General features: G+C 40.8%; 1 protein-coding gene across 9 annotated transcripts in view; it reads left to right on the plus strand.

Moving 5' to 3' along the window:
* ZSCAN31 (zinc finger and SCAN domain containing 31) overlaps window positions 1-19,497 on the plus strand; it is a 28,386-nt gene that overhangs the window by 5,608 nt on the left and 3,281 nt on the right. For 2 of the 9 annotated variants that reach the window (XM_074038635.1, XM_074038637.1), the window contains 3 exons: window positions 7,395-7,534; window positions 11,293-11,446; window positions 18,471-18,943. In XM_074038635.1, the coding sequence (XP_073894736.1) occupies window positions 18,563-18,943 (381 nt within the window). In that variant the 5' untranslated portion in view covers window positions 7,395-7,534; window positions 11,293-11,446; window positions 18,471-18,562. Of the gene's footprint in view, window positions 1-7,394; window positions 7,535-11,292; window positions 11,804-12,088; window positions 12,409-18,470; window positions 18,944-19,497 lie in introns of those variants that run through there. The other 7 variants (XM_074038636.1, XR_012434096.1, XM_074038634.1 and 4 more) reach the window with 7 other exon arrangements.

A 19,497-nucleotide genomic window follows, 5' to 3' on the forward strand; every position in this document is an offset into this window, starting at 1 on the left:
TCCGCCTCCCGGGTTCCCGCCATTCTCCTGCCTCAGCCTCCCGAGTAGCTGGGACTACAGGCGCCGCCACCTCGCCCGGCTAATTTTTTGTGTTTTTAGTAGAGACGGGGTTTCACCGTGTTAGCCAGGATGGTCTTGATCTCCTGACCTTGTGATCCGCCCGTCTCGGCCTCCCAAAGTGCTGGGATTACAGGCTTGAGCCACCGCGCCCGGCCCAAGTTTGCTTCTATAGAATCATTTTTTATGAGCTCAAGTAAAGCAAGATTTCTTTTAAACTGCACAAACATACAAGCTATAAGGAAAACAATAAATAAATTTGACCTCATGAAAAATTAAAACTATATCAAAAGATACTAGAAACTAATGGAAAAGACAGTTAAATTAAAAGGTTGGGAGAAGATATTTGCAACACATACAGTCGACAAAGGATCAGTCCACTGAATATATAATTAACATCTCCAAATGAGTGAGAGAGAAAAAGTCAACAATCATGTAGGAAAAAAAAAAAAAAAAGGCAAAAAATATGCACAGGCAATTCCCAGAGAGGAATCTTGAATGACCAATAAACATAAGCATATATAGTTAATCATTAGCAATTAAATAAAGGCAAATTGTAAATCATTTTATACCAACACTGACAAGAATGTGAAAATTTTGAGACTCTCATACATAGTTGCTGGGACTATAAATTGGTACACTCATCTAAAGAAGCAATTTTGAATTATATAGTAAAGTTGAAATATATGGTAAACCTAAAAATGATACACACATTGGCCCAGCAGCTTCAAAGGACTTACCCTGTAGGAGCTCTTGTACATAAACAAAAATGTTAATTGACTAGTCTAGGCCAGACATAGTTTCAGATGCTCAGGATATAACAAGGGCAATAAAAGGTAAAGACCCCTGTTCTCATACAGCTAATGTTCCAAGGGAGACTGAATCAAAAATAAATAAATAAATAAAATAAACAAAAACAAAGAAAAGAATTAAGCAGAATAAATAAATACATAAACTGGAATGGAAGTTGATAAGCACTGTGATTTTAAAAAGGGAAAGGAGAGGAAGAAAAAGAAGAAAATCAGGGTAGAGAGATGAGAAGTCCTGGCATGAGAGGGGGCTAACTTCAATATAAATAAGATGGTGTAAGTCTGGTGACATTTTGGCCAAGATCTGAAGGAGATGAAGGAGTTAGCCCTCTGCATATCTAAGGAAGAGTGTTCCTGGTAGAGGAAACAGCAAGAGAGCCAGATTGGCTGAGGTGGAGTGAACAATAGAGGGTATCAGAGATAAGGTTACTCTGGGATTTTTAAGCAAGAATTTTAGTGAGTTGTGCTTTCAGGAATAACACTCAAGAGAAGTTAAAGAAATAGGGCTAGGCAGAGTAGTTGAACTGTGGTGCAGTTACAAGAGAGGCTCCAGCTGATCCTCTCAGGAGCTCAAGGGATGGGACAGTCCTTAAGAATTGCTTTGCCTTGATGTAAGGGGCATGAGGTGGAAGGAATGTAACCTTCTGTGAGGCAACTTTTTGACCAAGGAAAATTCCCAGAGACAGGCTCAATTAAGAGACATCAGCTACCTACTCTCCTGTTTGTTTGGTATAGTAAGAAACGGAAATAACTATTCCAGAGGAATATTTATAATTTCCTTTCTTCCTGAGGAAATTTATAAGAATAGATTAGTAAAAAGATTTACAGTTCCTAGTGTTGTAGCATATCTTAAAGTCATAAGGGATATTTACTGTCTCTCTCCTCTACTATCCATTCTAGATTCCCCTCATCCTTTACTATCATCTGTGATCATTTAGGTAGTTTACCTGGTAGGTGACCAAAACACTCTGGTAACTATGTTCCTCTCAGATTGTGGCTGTTGCACTTGTCCATTTAATAATAAAGATTGTACTGAGGAGGTTGAGTGCCATGGCTCACACCTATAATCCCAGCACTTTGGGAGACTGAGGCAGGTGAATCATTTGAGGTCAGGAGTTCAAGACTAGCCTGGACAACACAGTGAAACCCCATCTCTACTAAAACCACAAAAATTAGCCAGGTGTGGTGGCGGGTGCCTGTAATCCCAGCTACTCAGGAGGCTGAGGCATGAGAATTGCTTGAACCTGGGAGGCAGAGGTTGTAGTGAGCTGAGATCATGCCACTGCATACTGCATTCCAGCCTGGGAGACACAGAGTGAGACTCAGTCTAAAAAATAAATAAATAAAAATTAAAAAAAATAAAAATAAAAATAAAAAGATTGTACTGAGGAGAAGCAAGAAGTAAGAGACAACCTAATGGATAACATGAGTGACAAACTTCACTTTTCCCTGTCCCCACTGTGTAACAGCAGCCTTACCTTCTCTTGATATTGGAACCATCAACTTCTGCCAGGGTGGTGACTCCTCTTCTTGTCTGCTGATGTCAGAAAAAGGAGGCGAAAAAATCTGTGTGGCAGCCCTACCGTTTACAGGGACTCCGTATTTGTCATGGTGAAAATGTTCTTCTAGGAACAAAGACTTTTGGACTCACAGAGCCTAGAATCAAGAGGGTACATAGAAAGCACATCTTTCCCTATGTGGATCACTAGGAGTGAGGGAATTCAGAGCTACTTATACTTTGTTCCCAGGCATGTATACTTGCGTACTAGGAAACAAACACTACATAATAATTATTGTTTTAGGGTGTTTATACTTTGCTCTGGAGGATGACACCCCATTGTTTCAGGGTATCATATGTAAGTTGGTACTTTAGCTATGCTTTCAAAGCTATGCTCTATCTGGCCAGCATGCTCCTGGTGGCTAAGTGTGTGATAGAACCAGTGGATCCCATGGTCATGTGCTCACTGCTACACCTTCTTTGAACCTATGTGAAGTTATGCCAGATCCTATGTCAGTGGATCAGTGATTCTGTATGTTCTTGGATAATAGTACTAGCTGAGTCCTGTGAGCAGAAGAGGCAAACCCACACCAGAATATTTGTTAATTCTAGTGATTCAAGATGAATCACTTGCCACTGATGGGATTGGTCCCTTCATGATGTTTTACCGTATCAATACTCAATATTAATTTTTGTTGCAAGTAAGTTGGACATTCAGTTATAGCCAGGCGCCACTGAGCGGGGAGAGACCATGCTGTTAGGCATAGATAGCCTCCATCTCTGCTGCTATGTTTACCTTGTTCATGAGTCCATCCTGCCAGCACTGGGGTAGCTAATGATGGAGGCTGGTTAATATAAACCAGCAAGGTCATTCTGTCTGCTTATTTGTTCATTGCCTTTTCCATGGTGAATGTTCTATAATGGATTTTAATGTGTACAACAGAGATCTTTGGACTTTCTTCCCACTCTTATAGGTCCATCCACATGACTCTTTCCCAGACCTCTTTGTTTTCAATCTTCCAATCATTTTTCTTTCCTTTCTTTCTTTTTTCTTTTACTTTCTTTTTTTTTTCTTTTTGAGACACAGTTTCACTGTGTTGCCGGGTTGGAGTACAGTGGTGCAATCTCAGCTCACTGCAACCACCACCTCCTAGGTTCAAGCAGTTCTTTTGCCTCAGCCCCCTGTGTAGCTGGGACTACAGGCACATGCCACCATGCCTGGCTAATTTTTTCTCTTTTTTTTTTGTAGTTTTAGTAGAGAACTGGTTTCACCATGTTGACCAGGCTGATCTGGAGTTCCTGACCTCAAGTGATCCACCTGCCTTGGCCTTCCAAAGTCCTGGGATTACAGGTGTTAGCCACCATGTCTGGCCCAATCTTTTTTCTTCTAGTTCCCTAAAAACCAGACATGACATTCATCATTACCCTAAATGTACTATATATATTTTTACCTGTAGCCATATAGATAACTAACTGCACCTAACTAGATGTACCATTCAAAACTCTGCCCATTGGATGGAATTCCCTTGACTACTAATGCTAGGATCACATCAGAGAGGAATTCTAAGATAGCCACCATCCATTTTCAGCCTTTACTAACATACCATGATACTTAACCCAAATAATCCAAACTCAGTATTTTTCCTCCTCTGTCAATTAGTCATAAGGAAACTCCACCAAACACAATTATCACACACTCCTATAGTCACAAGGATGAGCTCAAAGATAGGTGCTAGTGCAGTTGAGATGGATGACAGGAACATGTGGGCCACCTACTCAGAAAGCTTATTTGCCCTCTAGTCCTGCACATGTCCAATGCTGAACATACCACACATATCTTGTGAGGCACTGTTGCTGGACCTATCCAATCTGGTATCTTGGTGGATCTGATAGAATTATAATAATTCTTCATTGAAGAATATTATTGAAGAATAATTCTTCATTGAAGAATATATCATTGAAGATATATTGGAACCATTAACTTCTGCCAGGGTAGTGACTCCTTTTGTCGCTGATGTCTTAGAAAAAAGAGGCCAAAAAACCTTTGTGGCAGCCCTACCTTTCCATTTACATCTTAATTGAATATATTTCCCTGCTTCTGTAGAAAATGTATCCTAACAAGGCCTCTAACATATCACATTTTTCTCATGTGGTCTGAATAATACATTATCAGTAGAGTGAACCAATATAACACCCTTAGAATTGTACCTTTAGTCCACATCCCTTCTGACTATAATATGATAGGGGGCAGGAGAGATAACATAGCCCCTGGGAAACAACCAGAAATAGAAACCTTTGTGTATCTTTTCATGCTTTTGTTCCCCCTTTCTAAGGGGGATGGAAAAGAATGCATTTACCAAATCAATGACTACACATTATGTACCTGAAGTCATATTAATCTGTTACAGAAAATATACTGCATATAGCATTGTAGCTGCAACTGGGGCTACTACTTGGTTGAGTCTGCAGTAGTTAACTGTCATTCTTCAGAGTCTGCCTGGCTTTGTAGAGAGCTGGTGAGATAAAGGTGGGGGATAATCATGTCTACCACCTTTGTATTCTTTTCATCTTTAAGATTGATATTAACCTTTCCACTCCCACTGAGATGCAAAAATTTTTTTCTGAGTACTTTTGGTTGGGGAATGGGTAGCAGTTTCAGAAACAACCACTTGGCTTTTTCCAGTACAATAATTCTATAATAAACCCTAGCCCAAATGATCAACGTGGGGTTACTCCAACTCTAAAGTATGTTCATATTTTTATATTCAGAAATGAGAGTAATATATATTGTTTTATATTCAGAAATGAGAGAAATGACCAATGCAGGCAGAGAGTGTCTGTTGACCCAATATGAGCCTTATCTGGGCCAGAACTTCATTTCTTATCTGGCCCCTATATGCCCACATCCTAACAGGAGGCCACAATGACACTTTGGGTACCTAGGTATCAATGTCAACTCACACTTTGTGTAAAAGGTTCATCCTAAAAAGCTTTGGATATTCCTCCTTTCTTCAATATATATCTAACTAAATAAATGTCCTGGACTGCAGTCTTTCTGTAGAAGACTTGGGGAAATGTTCCATATGCTATTTGGTTTAGTGCTACATGGTCTGTCCTCTTGGGGACACAGCCAGTTCTGAGAATTAGCTCTAGTCCAAAAACTGCAGAAGGACTTGAGACTTTTTATTATGATAGTTGCCCTCAGCCTTATCACTTACCCTTGATTTTTTTAAAAAGTACTATGGATCAAATAATATTCATCTGTATATAAGCAACATCTCCCAGGGCCCTTGCCAGAATATTAAATCATAGTAGAGTGTCTCTATCTTGATACATTCTTTCTTATCCAAGTTTATATATCAGATTCCTGTTGACCCAGCTCTCTTAGGATCCAATTCTATATGTATGATCCTAGGTTCTGACACTACGTGTTGGCTAGGTCCTACAGCAACTTTGGTAGATAGTGTTTTTACTCCCTTTGCAGACCCAGTACTTATCTAGCCAGATTTTGCTGTGATGTAACCCTAGGAACTAACGTAGTGTCCAGTTGTGGTGGTGAGGTGTGTCCTGAGCAGGCACACATCTTCAAGCAAGTAGAGAACACTAGGGAGGAATGGGATACTTTTGAAGGTCCATAGGGTTCAGGAGAATCTGAGGAGTCAAGACTTTTTAGTGCTTTGGCCTAGATACCCGTATCCTCAATTGTAGAGTTCCATTTCTTTCCAATTAGCTCTCTGGCATTAGCGTAGCAAGCCTGCTGGATGTGACATCTTTTCTCAAGCTCTGCTACACATTCAGCTGAGCCCCAGGCCTGATCCTCAGCCTTTGCTTCCCTGTGGCTGAAGGAGACTCTTTATATGGTACCAGGAATGTCTCTGAATTTTTCACTTCGCCTTACATTCATAATCACCCAATTCCATTGCTTTCTTCCAACGCATCTGTGGTCCTCAAAAACAGCTCTACCATTTCAAAGTCATTATAAATACGTTTTCTACTTAAATTCTAAAAAAAATATTAGTAGAACATTCTTTCTAGGGCCTTTTGTCTTCCGACACGTCTTACAGTATATGCCAACAATGCAAGGCCCTGATCATTCTTTTGCCCATGCTATTTCTCAGGGTTATTTATGCAGCTCATAAGCTACCCCAACTCTTCTTTGTTTTTAGTGGCTCCCAGGCATCCAAACTATGACAGTTCCCTCAGCTCTCCGAATGAGGTAAGATAGAAACCAGTCCTTTGGGCCACCCTCCAAAGAGCCAGAACAGAGGATGCATGCTCCAATTTTTTCTTTCTCCCAAGAAAGAATTCATAAGCCAGGACATTGTCACCTAGCTCTGAGCTGTGCCCACTTGGGGGAAGGGCTGACATGACCCCTATGGTCTGAAGTTTATGTTCCCCCAAAATTCTTACATTTAAACCTAGCCCCCAAGGTGATGGCATTAAAAGGTGAGGACTTGGGAGTGATTAGGTAATGAGAGTTCTGCCCTCATGAATGGGGTTAGTGCCCTTATAAGAAAAGGCTAGAGGGAGCCTATTTGCCCCATCTACCAAAACAGGACACATAGAACGCACCATATCTATAAAGTAGAGAAAAGTTTTCACTCTATGCCAAATCTGCTATTGCCTTGACCTTGGACTTCTCAGCCCTCGGAACTGTGAGCAATGAATTTCTGTTGTTTATAAATTACTCAGTTTAAGGTATTTTGTTATAGCAGCCTGACTGGACTAAGACATTGTGTAAAGTGAAATTGTACTTCTTATCCATTTCAATGTAGCAGTTTTGGCTTTTAGTTCACCTGGGGTACTGCAACTTTTAAACTTGATTCTAGAATTCTCATAAGGATATGTTGATCCATATATAATTGTTAATCAGCATTTCTGTAGGGGAACAGGGCTAGTACTTCCAATTCTGCCATCTTTCTGATGTCACTCCTAACCCAGAATTTTAAATCCAGTGGAAATGTCCTTCAAAAATAAGAGTGAAATAAAGACATTTTCTATTAAATGAAAACTGAAAAATCCTTCTCCAGCAGACTTGCACCTGCATGGAAAACCAACCAACCAAACCAAACCAAAACCAAACCCTAAAGAAAAACAAAAAATCTTCAGACCGAAGGGAGGTGAGGCTGGAAACTCAGATCTACAAGAAGGAATGAAGAGCATCAGAATGGTGAATATGCATGTGAATATAAAAGCCTTGCTTTTTAGTTAATTTCTTTAAAAAACAAGGGATCATTTAAAGCAAAAATAGTATCATTTTAAGCTGGCAGTTACAACATACAGAGAAGTAAAATATATAAGAATAGTACTACAAAAGATGGGTGTATTAGTCTGTTATCATGCTGCTATGAAGAAATACCCAAGACCAGGTAATTTATAAAGAAAGGAGGTTTAATTGACTCACAGTTCTGCATGGCTGGGGAGACCTCAGGAAACTTACAATCATGGCAGAAGGAGAAGCAACATCTTCTTCACATGGTGGCAGGAGAGAGAAGAGAACAGAGTGAAGGGGAAAACCCCTTATAAAACCTCAGATCTCATGAGACCTTAGTATCATGAGAATAGCACGGAGAAAACCACCCCATGATTCAATTACCTCCCACTGGGCCCCTCCCACCACATGTAGGGATTATGGGAACTACAATTCAAGATGACATTTGGGTAGGGACACAGCGAAACCATATCAATGGGCAAGAGCAAAGGAATAATAGTGTTGTAAGTTTCTGTCTATATGTGAAATGGAAAGTGTTAAATATGCAACTAAGACTAAAATGTGAAGTGATACAATATTATTTCCAATTAGGCTGTGATAAATTAAAGATGGGTACTGTAATTACTGTAACAGTCATCAGATTCCTGTCTATTTCCACTGCAGCACTTACTTATTCAGAAATGGGTTTATTTTTAAGTCTATAAAGCATAAGTGAGTCTACATTTGCATGTTTCTTCAAATGCCCTGGCCTGGAATGATACCTAGCAATGTGTTTACATGGTTCATAAACTTGCAAAATTTGACGGGAAAAAATGGATATTTTAGCAACAGGTGTTTAAACCACTGTTTGTTTGTTTCCATTTCTGACTCCCCATCTCTTATTTTTCTCTTGTTGAGTGGCACTGAAATAACAACAGAGAATTTTAGCATCTGGTAAGGGGACACTATCTTAGAAATAAATCATTTTAACTACAATTTGAAAAGATATTTTGGCATGATTTAAGCAATAAATGCTAAATTACAAAATGAAATAATTTATTAAAGAACTGAGAGCAAATTTAAATTTAAAAATTAATGGAGGCTGGGCATGGTGGCTCATGCCTGTAATCCCAGCACATTGGAAGGCCAAGGTGGGCAGATCACCTAAGGTCAGGAGTTTGAGACCAGCCTGGCCAACATGGCAAAACCCTGTCTCTACTAAAAATACAAAATTAACTGGGCGTGGTGGCACATGCCTGTAATCCCAGATACTCAAGGTATGAGAATCGCTTGAACCCGGGAGGCAGAGGTTGCAATGAGCTGAGATCGAGACACTGCACTCCATCCTGGGAAATAGAGCAAGACTCCTTCCCCACCCCCTGCCAAAAAAGTTCATGGAATGAGAAACAAAAGAAAGATAATAAAATCAATGGAAATTATTCTGACATCAGGAAGCAAATTATAACAAAAGAAACAATGTCAAAGTATATGAAATCAGCAACTCATTAAGAAAAAAAGCTAAACTTTGAATATGGTAAAAAATAGGCTCTTGGATTAATTCTCTAGTGAAGAAAAGTGAATCACTGAACACATTGAAAAGAGATTTAAATTTCTTGCACATTTGACACAAAATACCGATATTGACAAAAACAACATAATATGCCATTGGCAATGAGGACATCTAAGACCAACTAGTTAATGTGTCATCAACACAGAGATTCTCAGATTAGTCCCCACATAAAAAAATTTTAATGTCCTGAAATCTTGTAGGTCATAATTGAAAGAAACTTGATAGAAGTTTACTCAAATGTCAACAATTTGAAAAGCTTTTGATCAACTATGCTAGAGGAAAGGCTACATTAACTTTTTATTCTTTCTAGAAAAATTTAAATTATGAAATTAACGTATGAAGAAGCAGTCCAAGAACATAAAGCCAACAAATTAGGGGAGAGTTACTATAGGTGTCAGGCAGTTAAATAATAAAAATATTTTGTTATTTTTCTGATTTTTGTTTGTGATGGTTGGGAGACTTTAAAATCTGTAGTATGGCCGAGTGTGGTGACAGCAGCTCACACCTTTAATCCCAGCACTTTAGGAGGCAGAAGCAAGAGGATTGCTTGAGCCCAGGAGTTTGAGGCTGCAGTGAGCTATGCTCACACCACTGCACCCCAGCTTGGTTGACAGAATGAGACCCCATCTCAAAAAAAAAATTGTAATGTGATATAAAGAATGTATTTTCCATTCTATTTTTATTATTTATTATTATTATTTTTTGAGATGGGGTGTTACTCTGTCACCCATGCTGGAATGCAGTGGCACAATCTCAGCTCACTGCAACCTCCACCTCCCAGGCTCAAACAATCCTCCCACCTCAGACCCACAGGCATGTGCCACCATGCCTGGCTAATTTTTGTATTTTTGGTAGAGATGGGGTTTCACCATGTTGCCCAGGCTGGTCTTGAACTCCTGAGCTAATGCAATCTGCCTGCCTCAGTCTCTCAATGTGCTAGGATTACAGGCGTGAACCACCATGCCTGGCCCATTTTCCATGCTAAATCTCAATTTTTTTTTCTTTTTCCTTCTTTCTTTTCTTTTTTTTTATTTATATATATTTTTTTAATTTTGGAGACTGTGTCTCAGTCTGTCACTCAAGCTAGAGTGGAGTGGCATGATCATGGCTACTACAACTGCTGATTCTCCCTGCCCAGCCTCCCCAGTAGCTGAGACTAATAGCATGAGTCACTGTGCCTGGCTAATATTTTTTATTTTTTGTAGAGACAGAGTCTTACTATGTCACCCAGGCTTGTCTTGAACTCCTGGACTCAAGAGATCCTCCTATCTTGGCCTCCCAAAGTGTTGGGATTACAGGTGTGAGCTATTACACCTGACCTAAATCTCCATTTTCATACCTATGTTTGTACTTGTAATTTTGAATTCTTTTTCTCAAGTAGGGTCTCTTGAATTGTATAAAATGGATCTCCCTCTGTCTGTATTCCTCATTACATTATAAACCCCATGAGGATGAGGACTTTGTGTCCTTCATTATTATATCCAGCAAGCCCTTGGCACAAAGATAGCATTCAATGGAAATCTATATATGGATTTCCTATATATGGAATGAATTGTAAAAAATCAATTCAACCTCTTAACATGTATTATCTGTCTTCTCGATTTCTATTGCTACTGCCTTGATTCAGGCCCTCACTCTCTCTACCCTGGATTCTTGTAGTAGTCTCCTAGCTGGTCTCCCTGCTTGTAGACTCATTTCCTTACAGTCCATCCCCACATGGCTGCCAATATAACATTTCTAGAAGTAAATTTGATCAGATTGCTCAAATTCCTTGGTTAGGGATCCAAAAAAAGTAAGAGCTGGTGCCCCTGCCACATAATCCACTCTCCAGTCATGCTATCAGCCCAGTTCTGTGGATGTACCAAAGGATCTCACCCCAGTTCTGCTTTTGTACATTTGATTCCCTCTCCCAGAAATTTATTTCCTTTGCTCCTTTTCCAGTGCACATTGGCAGATTCCTGCTGCTTCTTGTTTTGCCCCATTAGTTTTCCTCTCTCTTTCATGCCACGAATTCAAACTAATACATACATTTATTTCCTACATACGTACTTAGCATTTTATATGTTCCAGAGACTATCCTCATCGATTTACAAGCACTGATTTTATTTTACTTCATTTCACATGCATCAGTTTTACGTAGTTACTTGTTTACATGCTCTTCTTCTAGACTTTGGGATTCCAGAAGACAGAGGTTTGAGAGTAAAAAACAAAATAACAAGACCACAACAAAAACAACTCTGTATTCTCGTCCCCACCATTACCATCTCCCCTTTGTGATGTCAAAGAGACCAGAGGAAGTGGACAGACTAGGAGAAGCATAGGTAAGTATTAGAGACAGAAAAAGTATGAAGTCTCTTCTGTGAGGACTAACAATAGTGATGCCATTTTACAACCTTGATGACTGTGTTCTCAAGAAACAAAGCAAATGTTAACCCTGCCCTCAGCTTCAACAGAGCATTACAGCCCTAACCGCAACAGAGCCCAATGACCCTAACCACATCTGTCCCCAGTTGGAAAGTCTGCAAACAGTTCCAACTGGCCAGCACTTCCCCAACCCCTCCCCAATAGGAACTTTATTATAAAAGCCTCAGCTTGTAAGCGATCAGAGTATCAGCCAGATTCCTGACTGGAACTCTTCGCAGGCTTATTCCTGTGAATAAACCTGTTTGGCCGTGGAATTGCCTCCTGTTACTCGCTCTCTTCCTTTATATCTTCCTAACACCTTCCAGCTCTAATGTTTTGCGTCTCGATGACCATCTAGCTCCTAAATGCTGGGGGCCGCTCCCCATAGAAATCCCTCGCCGCATTTCTCCGCCTCGTAACCAGTGAGGCTGGGATTTTTGGCCCCGGGTTTTGCAATAAGGCAGTCACCAAGATGCAGCCACCTCTGGAATTCCTAGAAAGGAAAGAGTTGCCTGGCTTCAGCCAGTGGGCTCAGAACGGCTGACGCATTTCCGGCCTTTGCGGTTGATCGGTCATTGGGGTGCTGCAGCCCCGCCACCTGTTCCGTAGCTTCCCGGTGCCCCGAAGGTGAGTCTTGGTCCCTGGTCGCGACCCGCCAGGCTCCCGGAACATTTCAGGTCTGTGCCTCGAAGTAGGCGGGGAGGGAACGTCTGCGCAGGCGTGACCCACGCCCCTACACATTCACTGGCCTGAAGTCCCAGTGGAGTAGGTGGAGGTCCCGCCCCTGATCCTGAAGGTTAAACAGCCTTTCCTTGTCTGAGATAACGCCCGGAGCTCTTTGTCCTGCCTCCAAGACGATTAAGGAGCGCAGACACAAAAGGTGAGGTTAGAGCGAAAGTTTAATAAGCGAAAAGAAAAAGCTCTCTGCCAGCAGAGATAGGCTCCCGACCCGGAGTACCCACTATGGGGCCCGTTCTGACGTTTTTGTGGACTGGAAAGGAGAATGCGCTTAGTCTGCGGGCTGTCTTGGCGAACGCTTGACTGAGCTTGGCCCAGGACCAATCAGGAGCTGAAATGATGATTCATAGATGCGGCTTAGCTTGGCCCAGGACCTATCAGAATCTGATGTGAAAGCTTGGACCCGGACCAATCAGGGGCTGAGGCGATGATTCATAGAAGCTGGGCTTATCGTGCTAATGAAGGAAAGTAGAGCTCCCGCCGGAACCTACCAGAGCCCACCGTGCCCATACCCACAAAGGAGAAGAAACTTTTCCTGGGAACCTGCTGACTATACAAAGGACAAAGGCATTATGTGCCAGGCCTTGTTCCCTTATCTGAGTGAGCTGGAGGTTCTGTGCAAGTTTTTATCCAAACGGCCCGAGGTTTTTCTATCTGTGCAGCCGTGGGCATATCTATAGGCACAACACCCTGTGCTAGTTCCCTTATCGGTGTCTGCAACGTGAATGTTTTCCCAGGCTGCGTTTTATGCTATGTGGAGATGAGACACTGACCCATGGACGGGGGCGGGCTCTCCAGGGACCCTTCCCTTGCTATCTACCTAAGGCAAGCTAGGTAGCTCCTTTCACAGGGTGGTGGAAGAGACCCCTAGAGAGGGAGGAGCTTTAGCAGCGAAACGGAGGTCGAGAGGTAGAGAAGGGGTGGACTTCGCTCCCTGTCAAAAGCCTTATTCAAAAGCCTTATTTCCTATATACACGTAACTTTTATTTAATAAGTCAACATTATGCAATGTTTGTCGCATATAATGTTTTCTTTAAATATTGTAAAACCACAAACCTCATAACTTGTCACCTCTAGTTTCTAATGCATCTCTAAAAATTAGGGACATTTCCCTACATAGCCACAATATTATTAGCACACCCAACTAAGTGTAGGCGCTTCACCTAACACCTAGTTCATGTTTAAATCCCTCCACCCCCTGTTGTTCCACAGATGTCTTTTACACCTGTTTGTACCAACTAGCATCCAATCATAGACCACTCACTGCATGTAGTTAAGTCTCAATCTAGGGCAATTTTACCCTTTGCCTCCCTTCCTCCCATCCCATTGCCTTGTTGAAAAGGAGGCTCTTCCAGTCTTCCTGTAGTGCATCCCCAATTTTTGATTTGACTGTTTCCTCATGGTATCTAAGTTCTTCCTCTGTTTTCTTGTCATCGTACTTGGTTATCCTTTGGGATGTATTTTACAACACAGATGATTTGTGATTTACATGATCTCTTTGTTGCTGTTGCTAATTATGCTGACGTGAGATAACGTTCTCACGATGAAAACATTCTCTTTTATGCTCTTTCTGCCATGTTTTTATTTCAGTGAAGGACAATGGGGACACATCAAACTCTGCACTGTTTCACTCTTTGCTGTCTGACACCTCATAGACACTTACGGATTAATGAATTCCTTTGTGGATTACAGGCAATGCATAGAAACTTAATCTTGTATTTAGGATGAGCTCTCCCACTTCCTCCAGGAGTATACCTTGTATACATTTTTCAAATTATGGCTTTTATTTTATTGTATTGTAATTATATCCTCAAGAGCTATAAACACCTGTGTATTCCCAGCTCTTAGCACAGCTCCATAAATTGATTGTCCAGTGACTGAACTGCTTTTACAAAGGTTAAGCTGTTTCTCCTTTCATGTGTACAGTAACATCTAAACTAAGTGGAAGTCTTTCCAGATTCAGTGCAATAGCCTTCACCCCCTCCACTTTACCCTTTTTTCAACTCTTGCCTCTTCTGCTTCTACTCTTGCTTTCTTCTTCCACTCTTGCCTCTACCCTGATTCCCTCAGCTCATTCTCCATCCAGTAGCAGAGCTTCTCAGTACATAATTCAGCCTTGTCACTTCCTTTCGTAAAGCCTTCAGTGGTTTCTCTATTGCATTTATAAAATCCTAACTCCTATGCCCTACATGATCTGACTCCTGCTTGTCTTGCCAGCCTAATATTTTGCCACTCTTCTCCCACATGACTGTAGACACTCCAGCCTCCTCTCCTGTCTTTGATGGCAGCATGCACTTCCTCAGGGCCTTTGGATAGTCCAGAGTGCTCTTCCCGTCCCTCATCCCTACTCTGTATGGCTCACTTCTTTTGCACTTAAGGGCTCAGCTTAAATGTTACCTCACCTCCCACCACCTCATCTAAATAGGCTACATGTATTTGGTAACTCAGTGCCTCGTTTATTTTCCTCAAAGTAATCATCACAACTCATAATTATTTTATTTGCCTCCTTACTTATTTTTGTTGTTGCTTTTATTTTCAGTTTGTCTTCCCTGTTAAAATATATACTTCAGCAAAACAGGGCCTGGTCCCATCTTTTTCACCACTGTAGCCCTAGTGCCCAGCCAAGTACCTGGTATGTTATGGGTGCTCAATGAACATTTATTGACTAAATGAGCAAGTAAATGGATCAGTTACCAGTAATGAGTCTCTCCTTGTCCCTTGCCTCCTGAGCCTTAGTTGCTGATAAAGTCATAAGTTGAGTCAGCAGTCAACTGCCTTTTATTTTTTTATCCCCCTTTCATGCCCTGGCATGAAACAGTGAGCCTGGTTCCCTACAAGCTGAGACATACCACATTTAATCCTGCAGGAGTTGAATTCTAGGATGTCTTTGACTGTTTCTACAGTCAAGTCAGTTAGCCCACAGCATCAACTCCACTAACTACTCTGTGTTTCTGTTTCTGGTCCACTGAGATTTTTGTCTTGTATTTGTAGCTGGCCATATCTTTTTCTTTATCTCCTTTTATATATCATCTTCCAATGCCAAATGTTTGGAGTCAATTGGTAATTAGTCATAAATTGGCCTGTTTCATATCACCCTGGAAAAATGAATCCAATTTTTAATGTTGCTTTTGAGCTGTTGTTGGGATGTTCAGGGGGATACCCCTGGTGGGATCTAGAGATGGGCTTCAGTACACAAATGGGAGGTCACCACTGGTCACTGTCTGTCCTGGATTTTCTGGAATATTTCTTCTAGTATTTTCAGCTGTCCACTGAGTATTAACACATGACATCAATATTTTATTTTATTGGGTTTATTTCCTCTATGAAGATATTCAATTTACTAATACTACTTTACTAATAATACCTGCTCATTGATATTTATGTAATAATTGCTATGGGCCAGGTGCTGTGCTAAGCTTTTTATATGCATTACCTTGTATAATCACAACACTTATAAGAGGAGTACTATGATCATTACTGCTTAGAGAGGTCACAGGATATGAACATTATTCACTGTACTGCAGTACTTCACTAAAGATGATTTTAAATAGCTTATTCCATTTAATTTGTCAGATGTCTATCAAGTATTTGTTCCCTGCTAGGATATCAGATGACACCAAATTTGCATTTAATCAAATAAATCAGGTAAACAAAACATTGATGATGCATTCATAATTTTGTGGCAAGTCCAGACTTGTAAGTCCTCTAGGCATTTTAAAACTAAGAAGTGTCTGTAATCTGTAGCCGTTTGGGAGAGGAGATAGGAAGAGATGGGAGGACTGGGGAACATAGGGTAATGCATATACATCCTGGGAACAGGAGTGGTTTGGGGGGACAAGAATAAAGAGTGTATTTTCCCTTCTGTGTTCCCTTCCCTGTCCTTACCATGGCTTGATGAAGTGAAAGGGGATATAGGAGGGGAGAATATATTTATTTGCCTGGAAAACATTTCTGGAGCACTGACGGTGGGCCAGGCACTGTGCTATGCATTAAGGATAAAGACAGTTCATGGTGGCATAAGACCAGGAGGTAAATCCTAAGCACCAATTGTGGGGAGAAGAATACAACTGATGGAGGAATACTCCACCTGTGGCTTTGGGTATGTGAGAGATTGCCTGTAGTGATCCAGAAAACCAAAAAAAAAAAAAAAAAAACAAAAAGAGCCAGCTGTATCTCCATGGTTTCTCAATAGCATTAAAGTACAGAACCCATATTTGTAGAACAATTTTTGACTATAAACCTAAGGCCACAAGAAGCTACATGTTTAATAATAATGGAATCCAATACAAATTCATAATTAGAAACTGTCAGACTTTCAGTCTTCCTGAACTGAAGACTCAACAAACCAAATTACCAGATAATACAGTAAGGAGTAAAAAGATATACATATCGCCTTGGACATTGACAAATAATAAATGCCATGGTCTTTGTAACTCTTCAAATTCTCAATTCTGTAACATAATTTTATGTGAATATTTTATTAAGGTCTGTCTTTCCCACGGTAAATACCATAAAGGCAGGGACCTTTCCTTTCACCAATTTGAACTAAGCACCTCAACACTATTCCAGACACCTAACAGACACATGATATATGAATGAATGGAATAAATGCATTTTCACCCAATAAAGTGTAACTGAAAAACTTCCAAGTGCTCTCAGACCTTAATGATTCCATTAGCATTGGGCAAAAGTCAGATAAAACTTAAATTACACCACTAAAGTCAACATTGTATCAGTGTAACTACCATTAAACTTCCCAACTTAAAAGGCCACAACGCTGCAACATATTCTTACCATTTCCATCCTGAATCTTACTCAATATTTTTTTAAATACAGATCTAACACCATGACAATGAAATAAAAGCCTTGCCTCTCAGTGTTCCATGTAGTAAAGTCTAATGTCTCAGCCTAGAGTTGAAGGCCGTTTTCTGTCCCCTATAATGCATCTTTTTAACCTCATCTCTCACATTTTTACCCACAACCGATATTCTATAGTTCAGCTTTGCCTGTCCTTATCGCCGTTGTGTGTGCCCTTAAATACCTTTCCTCATGTTGTTTGCTTGATTTATGATGGCGGATCCCTTCCTTTCTCTGCCTGATAAATTCCTGTTCATGATTTTAGCCTAATTCAAATGTACTTGCCCCTAAGTCATATTCTTTCAATGTTGCATACCCAGTCAGAAATTATTTTTTCTATTCTTTACTCCCTGAATATTCTGGCGAGGCCTCTATTACAGCATTAATCATCTGATATTATAGCTAGTTTTATATATCCTGTTCTCCTCCTAGATCTACCATATAAACATATTGCCCAGGCCTTTAAATCACTTCTACAGACTGAGTATCCCTTATCCAAAACCCCTGGGATCAGAGTATTTTGGATTTTTGAATATTTGCATTAAACTTAACAGATCCCTAATCTGAAAATCTGAAATATGAAATGCTGCAATGAGCATTTCCTTTTAGCATCATGTCTATGCTCAAAAAGTAAATATCTCTTGCTTTTTTATTCCACAGTTACCTAATTTTCCTTCCCAGAGGTTCACCCTTCTATATCAGTTATCTGTTGCCATAATAATGTGGTATAATAAATAGCCACAAAACATGAGTGGCATATAGTGATAAACTTATGTATAGCACGTGAGTATATGGGGCATAGCTTACCTAGGGTGGGCAGGCCCTATTTATACATCTGCATTCAGCAGCTCTGCAGACCTCAGGCTAGGCCTGCTCACATGTCTGGCAGTTAGCTGGCTGTCAACTAATCTAGGATGGTCTCATCTACTCCACTGGGGTGATCTGGCTCTGTCCTACATGTCTCTTATCATCTGAAAAAATATCCTTCTTCTGGCAATTTCAGAGGGCAAGAGTAAGCAAACCCAGTTACACAAGTACTGTTCAAACCTCTGCATGCATCACATTTGCTAATATCATTGGCAAAATCAAGTCATATTGTTGAATTCAGTGTCACAATGGAAGGGCACTGCAAAATATTAATACATGGCTACAGGGAAGGGGGAAGACTTGAGGCCATTAACGTACTCTGGAATAACCTTTTCCCAGTTGCTAAACATATGTAAGTCAGTAACCATATATACATTGTATTAACATAAATGATAGAATACCATTCATATTTCCATACTTTGCTTTTTTCCCCACTACTTTATGATTTATTTCCATTAATATATAATGCTCTATCATCAGGTGTCTTCTAAGGAAGATTAAATCAGAAAATTTTAAATCACAGTTATCCTTTCACCTAAAGCCAGAGTAAGCCTTCTAAATTAACCCCAGGAATGGCTTCAACAGAGGAACAGTACGATCTTAAGATTGTGAAAGTGGAGGAAGACCCTACCTGGGATCAAGAAGCCCACCTTCAAGTGAACAACTTTTCTGGCCAAGAAGCCTCCCGACAACTTTTTAGGCAGTTTTGTTACCAAGAGACTCCTGGTCCCCGAGAAGCTCTGAGCCGGCTCCGAGAACTTTGTCGTCAGTGGCTAAGGCCAGAAATCCACACCAAAGAGCAAATATTGGAGCTGCTCGTGCTGGAGCAGTTCCTGACTATCCTGCCTGAGGAGCTCCAGGCCTGGGTGCGGGAGCACCATCCAGAGAGTGGGGAGGAGGCTGTGGCTGTAGTCGAAGATCTGGAACAAGAGCTTAGTGAGCCAGGGAACCAGGTGAGAGGACAAAGATGGACTTCTAGACATTAAATACTAAATGAAAGGTGGGGTTTGGTGACACAGGTTGGTTGGCTATAGCTATATGTATTAGTTCTCTGTTGTGTAACAAATTACCCCTAAACCTTAATGGCCAAGACTACAGTCATCTGAAGACAAGATTCAGGTAGGTGGATCCACTTCCGAGATGGTTCACTGGTACAGTTTTTGGTAGGGGGCCTCAGCTACTCACCGGCTATTGGCAGGAGGTCTTAGTTCTTTACCATGTTGGTATTCTCCATGGGGCTGCTTGAGTGCCCTCACAACATGTCAGCTGGCTTCCTCCAGAGGGAAGAAGGAGAGAAAGAGAGAGAAAGGAAAAAGCCACAGTGCTTTTTATGACTCAGAAGTTATATACCATCTCTTCTGCCTCACTTTCTATTCAGTAGAGTTGAGCTATCAAGTATAGCCCACATTCAGGGGGCTGGAGGTGGGCAGTTCGATTCTACCTGGTGGATTTATTTTAAACCACCATACTAAATTGGGCCACTCTTCCCTGTTTTGCTTTTGGGTAT

The sequence above is a fragment of the Macaca fascicularis genome, chromosome 4 (assembly GCF_037993035.2).
Source record: "Macaca fascicularis isolate 582-1 chromosome 4, T2T-MFA8v1.1".
NCBI classification, from domain to species: domain Eukaryota; kingdom Metazoa; phylum Chordata; class Mammalia; order Primates; family Cercopithecidae; genus Macaca; species Macaca fascicularis.